At 34.3% G+C, this 20,611-nt stretch overlaps 1 protein-coding gene across 3 annotated transcripts in view; it reads left to right on the top strand.

The window, feature by feature from the left end:
• The window catches only part of DACH1 (dachshund family transcription factor 1), a 491,468-nt gene that overhangs the window by 345,123 nt on the left and 125,734 nt on the right, over window positions 1-20,611 (top strand). For 2 of the 3 annotated variants that reach the window (XM_036757384.1, XM_036757382.1), the window contains 2 exons: window positions 9,962-10,097; window positions 13,597-13,731. In XM_036757384.1, coding sequence (XP_036613279.1) covers window positions 9,962-10,097; window positions 13,597-13,731 — 271 coding nt within the window. Of the gene's footprint in view, window positions 1-9,961; window positions 10,098-13,593; window positions 13,732-20,611 lie in introns of all 3 variants that reach the window. The other variant, XM_036757383.1, reaches the window with a different exon arrangement.

The raw sequence follows: 20,611 nt of genomic DNA, 5'->3' as shown, positions 1-20,611 counted from the left end.
AATGTATTTTCTGCCTAGCATTCCCACCAGCACAGATAAATACATGTCCACAGTGTTTTGCCAGAATAGAGCATGCTAGGAAAAATGTAGAATAAGTTAATGTCCAGCTCAATTTTCCCTATATATCCTAGGGATATTTATATGTGGACACTCAGATTTGAGGGAAACTGCTATTTTTTCTCCCTCACCCCTCTCAACATCTTCCCTTAATGAATGAATTTAGTTCAGCCACAGTTTCACACTCAGTTCATACCTTTGTAGACACCTATGCTTCCAAGGAAGCATGTACCTCCAAAAATCACTGATGACTATGTAACTATAACTACAATGACTCCTCTACAGGCAGCAGGCAACCTATTGAAACAGACAATACCTGGAGGAAATTTTTATCACCATTTGATCAACATTTTTACTTTCATTATTCACTGATCACAAATATAAAACTTGTAGTAAACCATATAGAATGAAGATATTCTTTAGTCCTGTACTGACTCCCACTATGTTTACTGTTTTCATGCATATTTTGCTGAAACCTAATAGTCAAAATATTTGCAGTACAATTGGGTCCCAATTAAAGCATCAAAAATGTTTTAAAAGCAATAGGTAGTAAAAGGAATTTGATTTTTCAGATCTCTTCATTCCTCCAAGATATTTCATTTTTTCCACCTATGAAATAATTTTCCTTATTAATCTTCTTGAAGATTTTATAGGGTACAACATACTGCAAATTATCAAGTAACTGTTTAGACCACAATGACTCAGACCAATAAATAGTTGAGTAGAGTGATCAGCAATTTGGAAAAGCATATGATGATGAGAATAATGGTGATAGCCATAATGATAATGCAGCAGGCATGTACTAGTTCTGGTTTCTGTAGGGCAGGCATGCTACACCTACTCATCAGGGTTATAAGGCACCCGTAGGGGTCCGTTGGGCTGTCTCTTTTCTCTGATAATGGTTGAGCCTGTAACAGCTGTGTTTCTCACAATTCGTTAAGAGGCCCGTGACTAGTACCTCAAATTCCACTTAATGGCTTAACACTCAATGGATCTTACAAAGGCTTATTTAGCAAGCGTTTTCCCCAATAAGTGAAGTAAACCGAGTCAAGGAAACAATTTATGGGATAACTACATAATGTTAATAGAATAATCACCATTAAAAATTGAAACTAAAATTACAAAAACAATAACAAATCTTATGTGAAAAGGAAATGAGTAGGCACTTTCACCTGACTCTTTTGTAGAGGTGGGGATCCATTGCTGTGGAATATTGCATATAATATATTTTGATATATTTATCAATTTTACTGATTTATCCACTTCTGCCATTTAATTAAAAAAGTTTTGTCATAAGGAACAGTGCCAAATGATGTAAAAACCAAATATGTTTTTAAAATCTTTTTTAAAATTTAAAAAGAAAAGTCATTTACATTTTGATGCCTGATGAAAGCTCACCCATTTCCCTAATTGTAGTGATTTTTTTGTTGCTGTGCTCCCCCTTCCTTCACCCAGAAGACAGGACTGCTTCCTAGGTCTCAAAATTATACTTGTAACTCACAAAATTTACCTGTTGCCTTTTTTCCTATTATTTAATGAGCCTGAGCCAACCTGTAGGAAGAAACTTCATCTATGGATCCTACCATATCATATATAATGTCCTCAAGTTCCTCAAGTTCACCACTTCTACGTGACTAAGTTGGCACCCTAATTAATCAGTTCAAAATTATAACAATTTTATAAAAACTTAAAATTGTAAGATCTTTTCACTCTCATATTTCATTTACTTTGAATCCCTACAAATGAGAACAGATATGAAAAGAGTACGAGAGTAAGTTACTTTTAAAAGTCCTGTGAGAAAAGGCTAAAGAAATTACATTAATTTTGATAAATTTATTCTGAGAATATACCATATTTTTTATTCTAATTAACAAACATTTCCTAAGCACTACATATGATGTAGTCACTGAGCATACAGTTATAAAAGTGAGACAGCTCCTGTCTTCAAGGTACTGCAAGGATACTACATTTTCAAGTCAGTGAAAATCATAGGGTTAGGAGATGGAGTACAGCAAAGAAATGAGTGTCACTGGTTCAGAGTATGTGGAAAAGAGTGAGATATAAGGAAAGGAGAAGGACAAGGCAGCTTATGAAGGACTTTAAACACCAAACAAAGAGTTTTATATTTGATCCTGGGAGTAACAGGGAGAGACTGGAGTTTATTTAGTAGGAAGGTGAATATAGTCATACCAATGCTTAGAAAGATTGGTTTAACAGCTCAGTAAAAGAGTGAGGATATGAGTCAGGGACATCATCCATCAGTCTATTGATAGTCCAGGCTTGAGGGTACCCTGAACCAGGGTAATTCAATGTCAGAGCAAAGAAAGGGTGCATACATACGAGAGGTATTAACAAGATAGGATCTATATGACTTGTCAATAGGTTGGATGGAGAAGGAGGAGAAACAGTGGGGAGTAGAGGATGACACATAGGTTGTGAGTCTGGTGACCGGAGGGATGGTTAACAAATGAACTAATAGAGAATTTACCTAAAATAAATACAAAGTATTGAAAATGGTCACTAATGTTTGAAGGAGGCAGCACTTAAGCTGAACCTCAGAAGGAACTAGAGGGTTCTCTAAAGCTATGACAATTCCCCTAACTTTGTTTTCTTTTTAAGTTTAGAACCATATGCCTTTGAAACATGTCTGAGACTGAATAATCCTAAAGAGTAATACCATCTTCATCTACTACATGAGAGTAATGCAGCTTTCTTCTTTTATTCTTCTAGGACCATTAGTTTTGTTTGACTTCTTTTTTGAGGAGAGGGTATTCATCTTGAATTTAATTTATTATTTGTGACTAGTTTTGATAAAGATGGAAAATTGCCAGAGACTGTGTTTTATTGATTGGTAGACTTATGACATAAGATTATAGAGCAGTATGTTGAAGTGCTAAATTAAATATTCTTTTGGCTATATCCTTTTTCAAATTCATTTTGGGGGTTAAAGCCTATAGTGCAAATGAACTGATAAGTCCAGTTTCTATAGTTTCCTCCATAGACAATGTCTTGCTTTTTCTTATTATGTTAAAATAAAACTCATTATTTTTTGTTTCAATAATAATTATGATATTCTCTTCTAAGCAATTCTTTTTTGTCTCCATTATTCTCCATTTTATACTATATTCTATAAAGGCAAGCATGTAAATATTATAAAAGAATTAAGCTGTTGAAATAAATTAATTTATTGTGCAACAAATGTATTCAAATTTTACTTGCTTGCTGGATTTTACTTTAATGAAATTCTTCAAAGAACAATGCATCATGTTCCAAAGACTGAAATTATACATTAAGCGAAATGACTAAATATGCTGTTTTCCAATTTATAGACAGTTTCTATTGAATCCTAACATGCTTAAGTTCGTAACAATTTACATGTGTTTAAAGCACGTGGTTTAAAAATTTGTATTTATGTTCTTCATCTCTGAACATAGCTACATTAAGTGCTACTATCCTTAGCAATATTGCAGCTTGAAAAAATCAATAATTATTTTTAATTTAAATATTAAAATATCCTGTTATATTCCTAATTCTTAGTTGACTGTATTTTGCGATTCATTTTCTATTTATTCTATGTAATCATTTAAAATATAGAAAATAGAAAAGGTGAACTTTGAGTTGAGTATGTGTATTGACCAGCATCTTACACATTTATGTGGAAAATGTTTTTAAAAATCAGTTAATGGATTTTTAGCAGCTTAACTATTGCCACCGGGGGTAGTACAAGAAATATTAGATTGGATGTGAAGAGTTAAATACTTCCGAAGTAACATCAGATTTTCATGCCTTCCATTAGCACCACTGCAAAATGTATTATGACAGGAAATCCGGACTTGCAATGAAAGACTTTAAAGGAAATTGATCTGTTTCAAGAATGCACGTTCTCTTTGTTGAACTCAACTTGGAAAGAACTACAAATGTTTCTTACATATATACTTATTGTTACTTTATAAAAGTTCTAAAAATAAAATAATAATAGTAATGATCAGTTGAAGGAAAAGAAGAAAAATTACAGAGAGTGTCCACCCACAAAATTCTACCCTACTATCCTAAATAACTTTTTCAATAACTCAGAAATTGAAAATTTGTCATTATAATTTTGATAAGGACAAGAACACTTTATACACACTCACGTGTGTGTACACATACTTTCGCTTACTACTCTGCAAGTTAAGTGGAAAAGAGAAAGCCATTATGAGTTAATATTGGAGTTTCCCCTTGTGACCCCTTGTAGTATGGCTGAGTATTTAGAATATTCAAAGAAAACATGATAGCACTTTTAAAATGTATTAGAGCATATATTTAGCTACTTGGCTATCTATTCCTGAGCTCAGCTTATCTTTGTATTGATCTGTATAGACATACTAGAGATGTCCTTCAAAAGATAAAATTATTTGAAACAAATTCTTATCAGAACAGTCCAGTTTTATGACAGTTAAGGAAAAAAATCTGAGTTTATTGGGCTCATAGTGAGTAGCTTCATCTACCAAAGCAGATAAACCCCTTCCCTTCAACTTACAGCCTTATTTAGAAAGTTTCAACAGCCACTGATAGGTTAAAAGTCTTGTTTAGAGGCACATGGCCCTATATGTCTGAGATGGGACTTGAACCCAAATCTTCCAGACTCTAAGAACTTTTTTCTGTTCACTATGCTATGCTGCCTCTCAAGAACAATGTTAGCCTAGCTTTGTTAAGGAGTTCTTGTGTGTGTGTGTGTGTGTGTGTGTGTGTGTGTGTGTGTGTGTGTGTAGGGGGCGGTACATGTGCTTATATAATGACCTTAAGGCATATGATTATTCTCTTGACAGTTATTGTCTGCTTGTTCAAGAATAGATGACATTAATTTTGCCAATAGCCTTTTTCACAGTAAACACACAGGAAGATTGTTCTTTGGTGGTTGTAAACACTCTTGGCAGTGTCTAGTCAGTTTCAACCTGTGTTTCAGAGTCATGGGGAGGTGATGCCAAATCCTTTGTTAAAAAAGAGGCAAGCTCCCTCTCCACTCCCCCACTTTTTTAGAATTATCGTAAGGTAAAGTGCATCTATTTTTGGTACATATGTGATCACTCAATTCATATATTGGTTTTTGGGGTTTTTTAAATAATTCTAGGTCATTTGTTTGCATTGTGTACTAATGAACTTCAGCATTTTAGAAGCCTAGCATTCTTGATTTATTTGGTTCGGAAAACTTAATGAGAATGCATCCATTTTTCACGTGCTATTCAGGACAGATTTAAATAAAATAGTTGAATCAGAAACTAGCACAGTTAGATAACATCTTCCCTTTAGTACCCCCTTACGTACCACATTTCAGTTGCCCCTTGATTTTCTTAAAAGAGGGAAGCACGGTGTAGGATACATAATAGGCACTTAATAAATGTTCCTTTGAATTGAGTTGAATTGAGAGGGAAAACAGTAGAACTAAGCAGAATTGCAAAAGGCTTCATGTAGAAGATGGAATTTTAGATGGTACTTGAAGGAAGCCAGGGGACACAAGAAGTGGAGATAAAGAGAGAGAAGATCCCAAGCAAGAGGGACAGGAAAGGTGAGGACAATGTCAGTGGTAGAGAGTAAGAACTAAATAGACCTCTGAGAATCCTTAGAGCCCACTTATCCATCTGATCTCTTTACAATAGCCTTGCCTAAGTGGTTATCTATTCTCTGCTTGAACACCTCTATTAAGGAGGTACACACTATCTTCTTTGGTAGGCCATTTCATTTTCTAAAGGCTTTAACAACAATCAGAGCAACCCTTCCTTTGTATAATATTTCCTTTCCCACCTTTTTCCAACTGCAGAGCTAGTCACCTATGTATGCAAAGCACTTTTTTCTCACCTTCACCTCTTGGAACCCATAGCTTCTTTTAATCACCTAAGCCAGTTCAGGTGTGATTTACAAGTATACTTTCCTGACAAACTTACCCCAATTATTAAAGTTCTATTTATTAAAATTATAGAAAGTAGTTGTGAAGATTATGATGATGATGATGATAAAATTACTTTAGATATTTTAGGTTAAAAAAAAAACACAGCTAGGGCTATCATGAAGTGTGTTTTGAGAGTTAGGGTTAGAGAGTTGGTCTTGAAACCAAGAACATCTGGGTTCAAATCCCACCTTTACCACATTCCATTTGATTCATGGTGAGTCATTTAGCTTTCTAATGCTCTAGGCAACTTGCTAAGGCTATAAATTGCACATAAGGTGCCAACCTGCATTCTTAGAAGGAACTTCCTTATAGAAGAATTCCCATTACCAATGAAATCACATATCTGGGTTCTAGTACTTTCTTAGGTCCCACTTAATTATGTTATTTAGTACAAAGTAGGTGATTTTGTAAGATCACATCTGGAGTTTGCTGTTGAATTCTGAACAAACATTTTGGGGCTATCATTAAGTTCAGATCCACGGAAGATAGAGAGTTTCTTTTAAAGATTTAAAGTTTACAAAGCTCCTTCCAAACAACCTTATAGCATAGGAAGTACAAGTATTATTGTCATTTTTGTGCTCATTTTGCACATGAGGAAATTGAACCCTAGAGAGGTTAAGTGATGCACGCAGGGTCACAAATCTAGTTAGTGACAGGAAAGAGTCTAACAGAAGTTTCTCGACTCCAATTGTAGCATCTTTTCAGTTGTAGTGCATTGCCTCCAATGTCATATAAGCATCAATTGAAGGACCTGAGGATTTTTAGTTTGGGGGAAAAAGGAGGCACAGTGGATGTGGTTGTTCTCTTTATTATGTGAAAAACTAACAAATAGAAAAAGGATTAGTTTTTTTTCTTTCCACAAAGATCAAGACTAACAACATTGGGTAGAAGTTTCAGAAAGGTAGATTTACGATCAAATGGAGGAGATATTTTATCATTAGAGAAGTCTAAAAGTAGACGGTCCTGCCTCAGGAAGCAGTAGTACCCCATCTTTGGAGACCTTTGAGCAAAGGCCAGATGACCATTTAATAGAGATTTTAGAGAAGAGAATCAAATACCCTTTAGCTAGATAACTCTTTAGGTCTTTTCTATCTCGAAGCTTCTATGATTCTAAGCTATAAGACACTTTTCTTGACCACCACGTGAGGTACGTAATAAAATTATTAGCCACATTTTGTAGATGAGGAAAAGCAGGCTTGAAGAGGTGCTAGATAATAAACTCTATCCTAGATTCGCATAACATTAGAGTGCTCTTAGAGGGTGGGGAACGTGCATATATAACCTTGACACTACGTGAGGAACCCAACACAGCATTCAGTGTATATACATTAGTCGCACAAGAAATGCTTGTTGTTGTTTGATACTATTAAGAAAGAGAGCTTGAGTTTATGTCTAGTTCTCCTAACTCCAAGCCCAATGCTAGGAAAACAAAACAACAACAACCATAGCAACCTGCACTTGAAACTGCTCACAGAGGTTCACAGATCTAGAACCGGATGAGATTTCAGGGGCTGTCTAATTCGAATCCCTTATCTTACAGATAAGGAGACTGAGGTCCAGGGAAATTAAGTGATTTTCCCCCTGTCACACAGGTAGTATGGATCTGAGTTGGGATCCTCTGACTCTAACGTAAATCCCACTGTAACACACCATTCGAAGCCTAGAAGAGTTTGAGCTAGACAGGAGAGTAGTTACCTTCCCTCTTCACCCAGCAGACATATTGCTTATGCTTACCAAGATATAAAGTGAAGAATCAGGTCTAAAATTGGCTTTCTACATTTAGTTTTTGAAAATATTGAAAATAGTGAACTTTTTATTAATAATTTCCATATACCAGTTTTGGTTCCCATTTGTCTTTCTCCATATTATATATGTGCGCGCACACACACACACACACACACACACACACATATATATATATATATATACACACACATATGTAAATTATATATCTATATCTATATATATACATACACACACATGTGTGTGTATTTCAGAAGCATTTTGGCCATTCATTGTGTAGTTCTAATGTCTGATTGTATGTCTCCCCTACTCTTTAATTAACTTTTAATTTTATACCTATTTAGTAACCATTTTAAAAATGGAGACTCACAAGTCAAAATTCATAAAGTCACCTTCCTTTTTAACAATTTAGTTACTCATTCTTACAAAGGAGGGATTTCTTGGATAGCATTCCATCTATAAATTACATCCTTACTCCAATCGGAATATTATTACCATCCTACTTGTTAACTTGATTGCAGTAATGTTTGTTGTAATTCACAGAATGTTCAAAGTTTTATAAATCTTCTCTATTTTGGTATTTGCAGGACCCAGACCCATTGCCTATTGTAGAAGGGGTGAGGGGGGCATGATGGCAATATTAGGAGGTAGAAAGTGGGAAGGAATAAAAAAGTTTCCTTTTCTGATACAAAAGTACTTAGTAAATAAAATTAGTATATTATTAATATTAGTATATTAGTAAATTAAATAGTAAAAAGAATCACAGTCTACATTGACTCTGAGATAAAAGTTTTAATCCTATAAGATGTATGGGCTCCACTCACACAATTTTCCCTTCTCTCACTTCACTTCTTTTCCCTTATTCACCAGAGATTTTGTTTTCTTCTAGTTCACATATAATCTTTGGAGTATTTATAGCCCTCTTAAATAAACAAAATTAAAAGTGGTTTGGCTACCCTCAGAGTTAGTTAAGAATTAGAATGAGACAAAAGATCGGTTTAATGCGACTGGATATTTTTAGCCTGGATGGACAATAGAAGACTCAAGGAGAACATGAGAGCTGTCTCCAAGTACTTGAAAGGCTATCATATAAAAGGGCAATTAGACTTCTTCTGTTTGGCCCCAGAGAGCAGAGTTAAGAGAAACGGGTGGAAGTTTCAGAGAGGGAAAACTAAGCTTGATATAAGAAAAAACTTCCTAACAATTAGAGCGATCCAAATGTGCAATGGGCTTCTTTAGAAAGTAGTGGGGTTCTCTCCATTGGAGGTCTTCAGGCAAAGGTGCTTTCCTGGTATTTTGAGTGGAATAGAATGAAGTTCTTTTTTTTTCTTTTTTTAATTTCATTTTTATTCTGAGCTTCAGAAACTTCAAATTGTACATACTTAGTAGAATAGAAGGAGAGCACTGTGCACAAAGCTTTGTGTATAGTGTTGTTAACCTTCATTATGTGAAGCTTGCCTTTTCCTTCAACATATATAGTATATTAGATACATAACTTTCAAAGTTGTGTGGATGTCTGAGATTCCTGCTGGGGGGGGGGGGATTCTTTTTCATCATAGATTGGATTAGTTGTCTACTGAAGTCCCTTCCAACACTGAAATTCTGAGAAAAATATGTGTAGGTTTTGCAGGTTACTAAAAATGTGGCTTTCTAATGCTTGGATAGCAGAGCAGTAATGGAATAAATGTTAACAACTCTTCTGGCATTATTTTGGTCTATCACATTAATAATCTATGTGCTAAATAGTCCTCAGATACTCATTGACACAGCAGACTATAATAGCTCCATTCATAGACTTCTTTAAGAAGGATAGTTCTTTAGTACTGAAGCCCACTTTGCTGTATTCATTCACGGCCTAAAGGCTTACAATTTAGATATTTTTGGTCCTCTTATTTGGGCCCCATTTTCTCCAAATAGGGGACTTGGGCTATATCTAACTTTTGCCCTTGCTGTGGTAGTGTATACCTATGCAACTTTTCCGGATGCATGTTATCTGACTATTCTTCTGTGCTCCCCCTCCTTTGTGTGGCTTTTGTGGGTTCATTGTTTCTATCCTGAGAAAAGCTCAAGATAAGTGAGGATGTTTTTAATGCAGTTGAATGTAAACGAAAATAATCCTTTTCTTTACCCTATTATGTTTCTACTGTATTAGAAAAAAAAAAAGCAGCATTCCATAGACAAGAGAACTAATGTATTTAACTCATTATTATTTTTTTTCTTCCTGTGGGGGTATAGGAACGTGTTCCAGACAGTCCTTCCCCTGCCCCCTCCCTTGAAGAGGGTCGAAGACCTGGCAGTCATCCATCATCTCACCGAAGCAGCAGCGTGTCTAGCTCCCCTGCACGGACTGAGAGTTCTTCTGATAGAATCCGTAGGTCACCTACTTTTCCTTGTCACCATTTTAAACTTTATTAGGTTCAGCTGGCTTTTCTAATCAAAATGCCCTCATTCCAAATAGATCTCAGATGTATCATGTTCTGAAGCTCTGTAGCAAGAGCCATCTCTCAACATTATGTTTCCCAGTTTGCAATATCCTAAGGTATGATGCTGCATTAACAGTTTTTGATATAAACTCCCGCTCTGTAATACCACACATAAAGCTTTGAGCTATGAAACAGTGCTTGAGATGGAAAGTAACCTTCTAGATTAGTTTTTGAAGTGAATGCAGACCTCAGTTATTTAGTATCTGACTGTCCAAGTTAGGCATAATACATCCCATTATTTTGATTCCTCAGCTGGCCTACAGCCAATCATTTGGGCCACTTCAGATTCTTCATTAAGTTCTCCAAAAGAGGGGAAGACTTGGGAAATGGAAAGAATAGAATTCAAAATGATGAATTTTACTTTCTGTTAGTCTTGAAAGACTATTTGTTAAGTTAAAAAGTTGGAATTTATTGACTAAAGTTAAAATTATCTATGGATTTCAATGATTCATTCTATCAAGGTAGAGCTGCATTTTAAAATATTACCTTAATTCTATAATACAGAACCAATCTTGGGCTATACTAGCCTCCAGAAAGCCAGACCTGTGACAGGCAAATGGCACAATTCATTTGATGTCCCAGAAATATCTCCCAAGATGCAAGATTATAACAAAGTAGTTGAAAAGTGAAACTTTTAACCAAACAGTGAATGTTTTTCTCCTTATCAAGGAGCACTGACTTATCTCCACACTTTATCCCTGACTAATTTCACTGATTTTTCCCCCTTAAATGGACTGATTAGTCCATAGACACAAAAAAATACACTCTATTTAGACTGTTTTAGTTACACACAGACTTGTAGTATCATGGATTTTGAAGTGGAAAGGAACTTCAGAGGTTCATTTCATCTACCTCACCATTTTATGGATTAGGAAACTGAGGTCTGGAAAAGTTTAAGTGATTTGTCGTAAGTCATACGCAGGTATAGTTGGGATTCAAACTCAGATTCTCTGACTCCAAATTGATAGCTCTTTCTACTATAACAATTATTTTCATAAATTGTTTTTCTTATGAGAAAAATAAGTTTTCTTAAGAGAAATGTTTTCTAAACAGAAAGATGATTTCTCAACAAACAAAAAATGACCATATGAAGTCATCTCAATTGAATTACAGTTCACACACACACACACACACACACAGAGGTATCCTAGAGCCAGCTATTACCATCTCAGATTTCCAGTGTGGGCATTTATATACTAGCAATCAGTAAACTCTACAAATAAGGGTTTGATTTATTGTTTTATTGATTGTCCAAACTTGAGAAAATGATGGAGAAAATGTCAATGTGCAGATTATTTTTAAAAGTGTGTTCTGCATAGATTTTTTTTTGGCGGGGGGAAGCTGGTTGTTAAATATTTACCATCATACCCCTGCGGATACACATATGAATAGGTATGTATGAATCTACATAGTATATCTATAAACATAAATATGTAATATATGGAGTATATATATACATGTAAATATATGTATATGCTGCTACTACACACACATATATAAACAATCTATGTAGATATGTAGGTACATACATACCTATTCAAACACACACATACATAAACACACACAAATACACACATATGCATTTTTGAGAGCATCTAGGTAGCATGGTGAGTAGAGCAATGGGCCCGAAGTCAGGAGGACCTGAGTCCAAATTTGGCCTCAGACACTTACTGGCTGTATTATCCTGGGAAAGTCATTTGACCCTATTTGTCTCAGTTTCCTCATCTGTAAAATGAGTTGGAGAAGGAAATGGCAAACCACTCCAGTATCATTGCCAAGAAAACCACAAATGGGGCCACAAAGAACTAGACATGCCTGAAGCCACTGAACAAAAGCAAATACATTTTTCAAGATGAAAGTTATATATGTTTATCTCTAAAGTTAAATAACATATCCCAAATGGAATCTTTTCAAATTTATTTTTAATTATGGAAGAAATAATTATAGCTAGATTGTTCATTTTAAAATCACAGCCAGATGCAAATCTCCTTTTGCTTTCTTGAAATTCAGCATTCACTGGTATTATGAAGTTTTTCAAACTTCCATTTCCAAATTCCACATTGAGCAGTAGCTATGTGATCAAGGGTAAGTCTCTTAAACTCCCCAGACCTCAGCTTTCTCATCTGTAAAATGAGCATGTTGGAATTGATGGATTCTGTTTCTTCAGCTCTAATTCTGCAATCTCCTAATGCTGCTATTGATAGCAGCTGATATAGAAATACCCCTGGTGACTATAAGGTTGACTTTCAAGTGTCCTTTTAGGGATAAGATTATTAGCACATCCTGAAGAGCAACACATGCCATTTTTACACCATATCATTTCAATAGAAAGGCCAAATTTATGGAAAGAAAGTATAGTAGATTTGGAGTTTTAAGTCTTTCACGTAATCTTTGGAGAGGTTTTCATCCACACTAATTCTTAAAAAAGTGAAAAAGACTGCTGTGTTTTATTTACCATAATAATTCAAAAGCAATTTTTTTCAATGAAACAGCAGAAACTTCCTATTTCCATGTGACATTTCTCTGTAGAATGAATTCTATAGAATTCTCTATAGAATTTCTCTAATCCATGAAAATGGAATTTTGTTGAAATTATAGTTATTCTAAATGGATAGATACAGTTTTCTTACAAGAAATAAGGGTTGTTTTATTTCATTATTCCTCTATCCCGTATGCAGTAAGGGCATCTAAATAAAAAGTAGAATGAACTCTTAATTTACCAAGAAAAACTTAATTGTAATATTTGAAGGAAACAAATTAGTATATCATGAATAACCAAAAAAAATGGCAAAGTCATTCCATGAAGTCTTCAGGATTGACAATTTGTTAAGTATCTTCATTGATGGGATAATCTAAATTAGATGGATATTTAGGTCACCTGATTCATTATCCTAATAGTTCAGGGTACTTTCTACTGTTTATATGTATAATGAAGAAACACTTGTTTTTTCATTCAATGAGTATTTAATGAATACATATTCTTTGGAGTATGAACATTTTTACCTATAAATCATTTTTGAAAAATAAGATTTCTTATCAAAGATTTTCATCATTGCTCATTAAACATCTGCGAAAACTGCATTTAGGTTTTCAAAAACAGTACTGTGCATTAAGTTGTCAACTCAATGAACTAAACAGTACTCTAAAATATTAAATGATGCCCTAGACTTAATGAGGTGTTAATGTAAAGAGGAACTTGAATACCTCATTTGGAAAAGTATAAAGGTAATCAAAATAGACCAGAAAATTAAAAGTACTTAAGTGATAGTGAGAAGATAAGGTTTCCCTTTTATATAAAGAAAGTTTAATTAATGTAAATGGAACACTATGTATTATTAATAGTATCACTGTGTATATGTGTATATATGTTTTGTTTTGTACCAGCAGCTGTCCATCAGAATGGGCTATCCATGAACCAGATGTTGATGGGTTTGTCACCAAATGTGTTACCTGGTCCAAAAGAGGGGGATCTGGCTGGCCATGATCTTGGCCATGAATCTAAAAGGATACACATTGAAAAAGGTAATACTAATATTCTACTCACATAATCTTCAGTCACAAAAGTTCAGTTCATGCCATAGATTTCAGCAAATAACATAAGATAAAGTTGGTACCATAGTGATAAAAGATCATTGTCTTCCAATGATGGGACAGTGTAGTTTGGGGGCTACCTTCTCTATGTGGTCCCTTTCTAAAGTAATATCTCTCTCCTCCAAAATTTCATGTTACTTTTCTAAACGCTCATTAATTTAAAATATTTTGTTTTTGTTATAAGTATTTATATATATGTATGTATGTATTATTTCTCTTAAAAGGTATTGTCAAATACCTTTTAATTGACAGAATATAAAAAATATTCTTTGAAGGCAGGTATTGCCATTCCTGTATATAGTACTAAACCATATATCATTCTTGGAAATGTTTTCAGAGAAAAGCTTGGAGTCATTCAACATACTGCACAATTTCCCAAACGCAATCTGGTATTCTCTCTTCTTCCTATCCAGGGACTCATTCTTTGTTCATCCTTGGTATCTATGCAAGAAATATATACTGATGAAATGGGTTACTTATCCAATTTTTTATCATACTCTGTAAAATAGGAATCTTCATTCCATTCCCACTTACCTTCCTCCCCCCACCCTTTTTTCTTGTAAGGTTAATTATGTCGAACTTTTGTGTGACTCTGGATTTTATTTGAGATGGTCTACAATGTTGTTCTAGAGCTCAATAAAATCAGTACAATTTCTTGAGCAAACAGGATCATCTACAGCAGAGGTACATAACCTTTTTTGTGTATCATAGACCCGTTTGTCAAATGAAGCTAATGGACCCATTCTTAAAATAATGTTTTTGTTAATTAAACAAAATACATATGACTGCAAAGGAGATTAATTACATTGAAATTGAAATACAGTTTTAGGACATCTCGTTAAAATATAAGCTCACAGATCTCAGGGTAAAACCTCTAGAGGTTTTCACCATCTATGAGGTCCACACTGTTTCCATCTGGATTCTATACCACACATCTCCTGTGGCAGAGGCAGACATCTTTGGCAAGCTTTACAATGTCATTTGGTATTATTAATCAGATAGTTTAAAAATAAAATTATCTATTGGTCCTGTCAAAAATAAACTACTTGATTCTTTAAAAAGAGCTTAAATACACATGAAAATTTTTGGCAATGGTTAGAGGATGAGTACCAGTTATAAAGGATTATGAATGTTAATTCTTTGGAAAAATAGTTTTAGAGAAGGAATTTTCAAATATGAAAATAGATCTTTGATCTTCTAGACATAGACGCTCCCTCTAATGTGTAGATTAAACTCTTCTATGCCTACTTAGTCTTATGTGACCCTTGACGACATGTTGCCAGAATTTCTCTACAGGAGTCTTCAATATAACAATTGCATTTCCTTCTTTCTCTTGGCATCACAATCATAGCAGGGAAACGATTTGTCCATCAACTATCTCTCATTCTGGCCACTTGAGCAGATCCCATCATTTTTGAGCCACGCATGATACTGTACTTTACTGTAGACTTTCTTTCTTCTTTGCTGCATAAAGCCCACTCTGTATTTCCCCATTGCCATCTGTTATTGTTGAGTCATTTTCAATTGTGTCTGAGTCTTTGTGAGCCCATTTGGGGCTTTCTTGGCAGAGATACTAGATTGGTTTGCCACTTCTCCAGATCATTTAACAGGTGAGGAAACTGAGACACAGAGGATGAAGTAACTTGCCAAGGATCACCCAGCTAGTGAGATCAGACTTGAACTCAGGAGGTTGAGTCTTCTTGACTCCTGGTCTGGAACACTATCTACTGCACCACCTAGCTGTCTGATTGCTATCTGAGTGGTATTCAATTTTAATTCTTTATCTCATCATACTCCATGATGTATAGCTATATAACAACATATTTTTAAATGAAATTAGTTCTTTCTTCTTTTGCAACAGATAAAACAAAAAAGAAAATAATTTTCTGAATTCATTGAAATAATAAAAATATAATCAAACATTTAATAACATAACCTAAAATGGAAAGACAATGTGGCATTTGGCTACTTGGTCTTCTAAATCTAAATTTCTATGTTCTATTTTCTAACAGATGACATACATATACCCTCTATTTGTTTACATAATCACAGACTCATAAAGTTATAGTTATTAGGGGTGGAGGGTTGATAGAATTTGAATTTAACTGTTATATTGGAATTAAACTTTGCATAATCATTGAAAGCTTCACAGAAGAGGTCAGTTTTTGGTAGTAATGTATAAAAAGATGGGAAATAGATTTGTACATGGCACAGGCTGTTCTGGTTTGGCAAGATGGTTTTTATGAGTGTCTGAACATGGAAAAAGCATGTGAAGAAAAGAGATGTGACAAGGAGGACACTGGAATAAAGGCATGGAAGATCTTACTATCTACAATTAGGTCCTTGAGAAAAAGATTTTTTAAATTCCAGAATATGTTTTGGTTAAATATCTTAAGAAATTAAGAGTTGCTGCAGGATTCTGATGTTTAAAACAGTTCAGTTCTGTCTGTAAGAGGAAGAAACACCCATAATTTGTGGTTAAGAAACTAACCTAATAATTTATTTATTTCAAATCGAAGGATATGGTGAGAACACCTAATCTGGGTTGCATTAAGCCTGCTTCCAAGCTCTGATGAGACCTTACTGGGAAGTGTCCAGCTCTCCCAAGAGTGTAGACTAAGTGATCCATTGTTCTCCAATCTCAACCGATCAATGAAGGTATATTCCTTTATACCAGAAAGTAAACAAGTTGCTAATTTAGGACAAAAAATACCTCAAAATTATCAGAAATAAGTCAAATAGAATATATATGTACATATATATGTACATATATTTATATATAATGGTATCATTTTGGGGGTACTTAGTGATGACAACTGTGCATTCATCAGATACTAGCTGTTTTTTGCATCTATTCTTACTATCCCCACATATTCCCAACTTATCCCATTCCTTCTTTGGGAGCAGTTCTATCTGACAAGTTTGCATCAAACAGTGAAGGAAAACATACTTTTGACAGGCCAAATTTAAGACTAATTAAAACTGAGGGGATAAGTAGAAAAGATAAAGTTTAGTCCAACTCATCAATTCTGCCATCAGCAGAGATCTAACGTATTCCTTTGCTTTGATCAAGTCATACTGCCTGTCATTTAGATAGCCCTCAGCTGGTCCTCTTAAACAAGAGACAATCAGAACAGTTTTTAAATGATTTTGGCATTCAAGTATTTATGAAGTTTCGCTGAATTGCCAATATTGCTCTCCATAAAACTCAAATAGTTCTGTGGGCTCTTCCCATTAGTCTATTGAACCAAAGTGAACATAGTTCTGGACTATTTATGAAGTTCATGCAGGCAAGGTTATTTTAATATAGTAGGGAGATGACACACTTGTTTCTAGTAGTATCTGTTTTATGGTCATGAGAGACCCAAACTAGCTTATGCTCTTCAAGTTGGAGTCGCAGGACCTGTATTCATATACTAGCTTTGCCATTTATTGCCTGAATTCATCTGGACAAGTCAATTAACCTCTCTGGGCCTCAGTTTCCACAAGTGCAAAATATAGGGTTGAACCTTGAAGATTCCTTCCATCTCTAAATCCAAGAATAATTTATTCTGTGAATACTGTGTGAATACCAAATTATAAGGAAAGAATATGCAAAGGTAAATGACACCACTGTTGCCCTTGTGGAATTGATAAGCTGGTCGTTTTTAAGAAATAAAATGATTATGAAATTAAGATTATTAAAGATTTCAGTCTCAGCAAAGCAGTTCTTCAGGTCAGTGTTCTTTCTTCTTCCTCCTTCCCCCAAACTTTTAGTACCTTCTATATTTTGGTCCACTCTATTAATGGTGCATATTTATAATATATCTAAAATACACTAAAATTTTTAAAAATCCATTATCTTTTATGCCATTTATCAAGTCTTTATATGATCTAGTAACTTTCTTACTAAATATATTTATATAAAACAATTGACTTCATTCACAAACATTTCTATAGAAATTATTTTTGTGTGTGAGCCATTCTGGGGTTGAACTTGCATGTGTTGTCTTGCCATCTGAAATCATTCAAAAGGCAGTAATTCTTGAGGAAACATGAGTGCCTAGAAAAATCTGGAAGGTCATTTTCATTGACTGCATCAGTGTTGTATAAAATCTTAACCATCTGAAAATTTTAAGCTTTGAATTTTTTCCCTAATTTTATATAACTTGATTTTGTTCTGAAACATATTTAAATTACTTCATCTTTTGAAAGACTTTAATTACAGCCATTAGAATTCTAAAATACTAACTGGTGAATAAATGTATAGTCTCCCTCATTTTTTAGCCAAAAAAAAAAAGCCTCTCCAGGGTTTTGAGCCTACAGAGAATTTAATTAAAGTGTAATAGAAATAAAAGTATGAAAAAAAGATTTGAACTATGAAGAAGTAGCTATCAGATAATAGTATAATTATAATATATATAATATATATAATAACCTGAGAGAAAGAAGAATGAATTTAAGATGATCAAACTTATTTAACAACCCAAATATACTCATGTACCTAAAATTTGTTTTGTTTTTAATTAATTATTTATTTATTTTTAAAGAGTTTGTCTCTTATCTGACTAAGCCTGTAAGTGCAGAGGCTCTTCCCAGACCTAGTCCCACTACTGACCTGCACAGGGCCTTTGACCTGCTCAATTTCCAACTCAAGGTGGTTTCCTGCTTCTTTAGAGAAGGAGGTGGACCCCTTCTTAAGGACCTTGCCATTTTTTGCTACCTGCTCCTCACTACTATCAGGGACTGCAAGCATGCACTATTAGGAGATGATTTTTCTGAATAAGTTCTATCATTTCCATGTTTCTTGACACATTCTTTCTATATTTAGCCCTTATGGTGTCTTTGTAGTTGGTTTATACTTTTACAGACTCATACCTGATTTCTTGCTCAACTTATCTTTGTTTGCTTTAAACTGGTTCTGAATTTTTTTCTCAGCTTGCATTATCCCAAGATGAATTTCATTTTTACTTCCTAAGCCACCTTATTGTTATACTTCAAAGTTATCTATTAATTTTGTTTACCTAACAAATGAATAAGATCCAACAGAAATGCTTTATTGTAATTAATGAAACTATATTTATAATAACAAGAAGAATAATACTTAAATAAGTTTATGTAGTATTTTAGATAAGTTACCTTATTTGATCTTTCCAAACTAGTTTGTGAGGTAGGTGATAGTATTATCCCCATTTTACAGATAAAGAAATCGAGGCTGACAGAGGTTAAATGCCTTGCTAATGGTCATCCAGCTGGTGAATGTTTAATGGAGGGTTTGGATTCTTGACTAGAAGTCCAGTAGTCTAACCATTGTTCCACCTAGACACCTCCTTATTAGGTGAATGAAATTAATAATAGGTAATTTGTTTTATTTGGGGGCATCATAATCTCTATATGTCCTTCTCAATCTTCTGCAAACCACCTAACCCTCCAATGTCTCAGTTTCCTTTTTGTAAAAGAAAAAGAGTTGGATTAGATGGCTTCTGAAGTATATTCTGGCTCTTCATCTATGACCCTGAGACTATTCATAATTATTAATTGATATTATTAGTATGAAGACACTATTCAGGTAAGAGCAACAATGGCTACTGTTTGCTTGAATTCTACAGGATATAAGGTCCTTGGGAATAGGGATTTTTTTTCATTTTTTGTATCCACATCTCACTGTGCTTGGTACATCATCGGTACTTGTTGATAAATAAATGCTTGTTGACTGCATGATTTTCTTTCCAATAGCCTATTTCTTCCAATAGTGGATGATGAATCTTTAGGGTTTTACCTGGAAGAAAGGCATGTTTTTTTTTTTTTTCTCTATGTGTAGTAGTTATGTGCTACGATGGACAGAGTGCTGGTCCTGGAATAAGAAAGACTCAACTTCCTTAGTTCAAATCTGGCCTTAGACACTTACACGCTGTATGACTCAGGGCAAATCATTTAATCCTGTCTGCCTCAGTTTCTCATCTATAAAATGAGGTGGAGAAGGAAACGGCAAAACACTCCAATATTTTTGCTGAGAAAACCCTAAATGGGATCATGAGGAGTCAAACACGACTGAAAATGACTGAACCATACCTGCTCCATTAGCACAATGGTATGAACTCAAGTAGAGATGGGGGCCACTTAACTTTACATAAGGATCTCTGCAGGTTGCAGTCTGATTTAGTTTTAAAATGTAATGTTATCTTTGTTTTATTGGATTTTTATGTATTTTGTTAAATATTTTCCAATTGCATTTTAATCTGGTTCAAACCACACTTGGAAGTTTTGTATAGCCTGTGGCCTTGTGTTTGATATCTCTGCACTAGGATATAAGAGGTTTAGAAATGTGACTTAGGATGGAAATCATTTGGGAGCACATATTTATTTATTTAGCACAGGCTTTATTTATTTAGCCTCATTTTGTCTCTGTTGAATGGCTTATTCCCCAGATGTGCAATTTATGATTTTGTATTTAAAAGCTGCTTCTTGACACTGTAAATTTGGGAGCATATTCCTAATGTTAATAGATTGTGACTTTATCTATCTTATCTTATCTTATCTTATCTTATCTATCTGTCTGTCTATCTATCTATCCTATACCCCTATGGTCCCAGGAGCTGTTAGCTGTCTGAAAGGCTTTCATCTCCAATAAATTCTATTTTTAACAATATTACAAATAGAAATTGCTTAAAAGGATACAAATTTTCTCTTCCAAAAATTCCCCTTTTCTTCTTCTGTCTTGTTTTCAGTTTTTGTGCTATCAGGGTTTTAATTAAATGATTGTAACATGAGTTCTCAATCAGAAGTTCTCAGATCCCAGATAATATTTCCATGTTGTCTAGAGGATTTCCTT

Source organism: Trichosurus vulpecula, chromosome 4 (genome assembly GCF_011100635.1).
Source record: "Trichosurus vulpecula isolate mTriVul1 chromosome 4, mTriVul1.pri, whole genome shotgun sequence".
In the NCBI taxonomy this organism is placed as follows: Eukaryota; Metazoa; Chordata; class Mammalia; order Diprotodontia; family Phalangeridae; genus Trichosurus; species Trichosurus vulpecula.
This window is presented reverse-complemented; position numbering and strand designations above follow the sequence as displayed.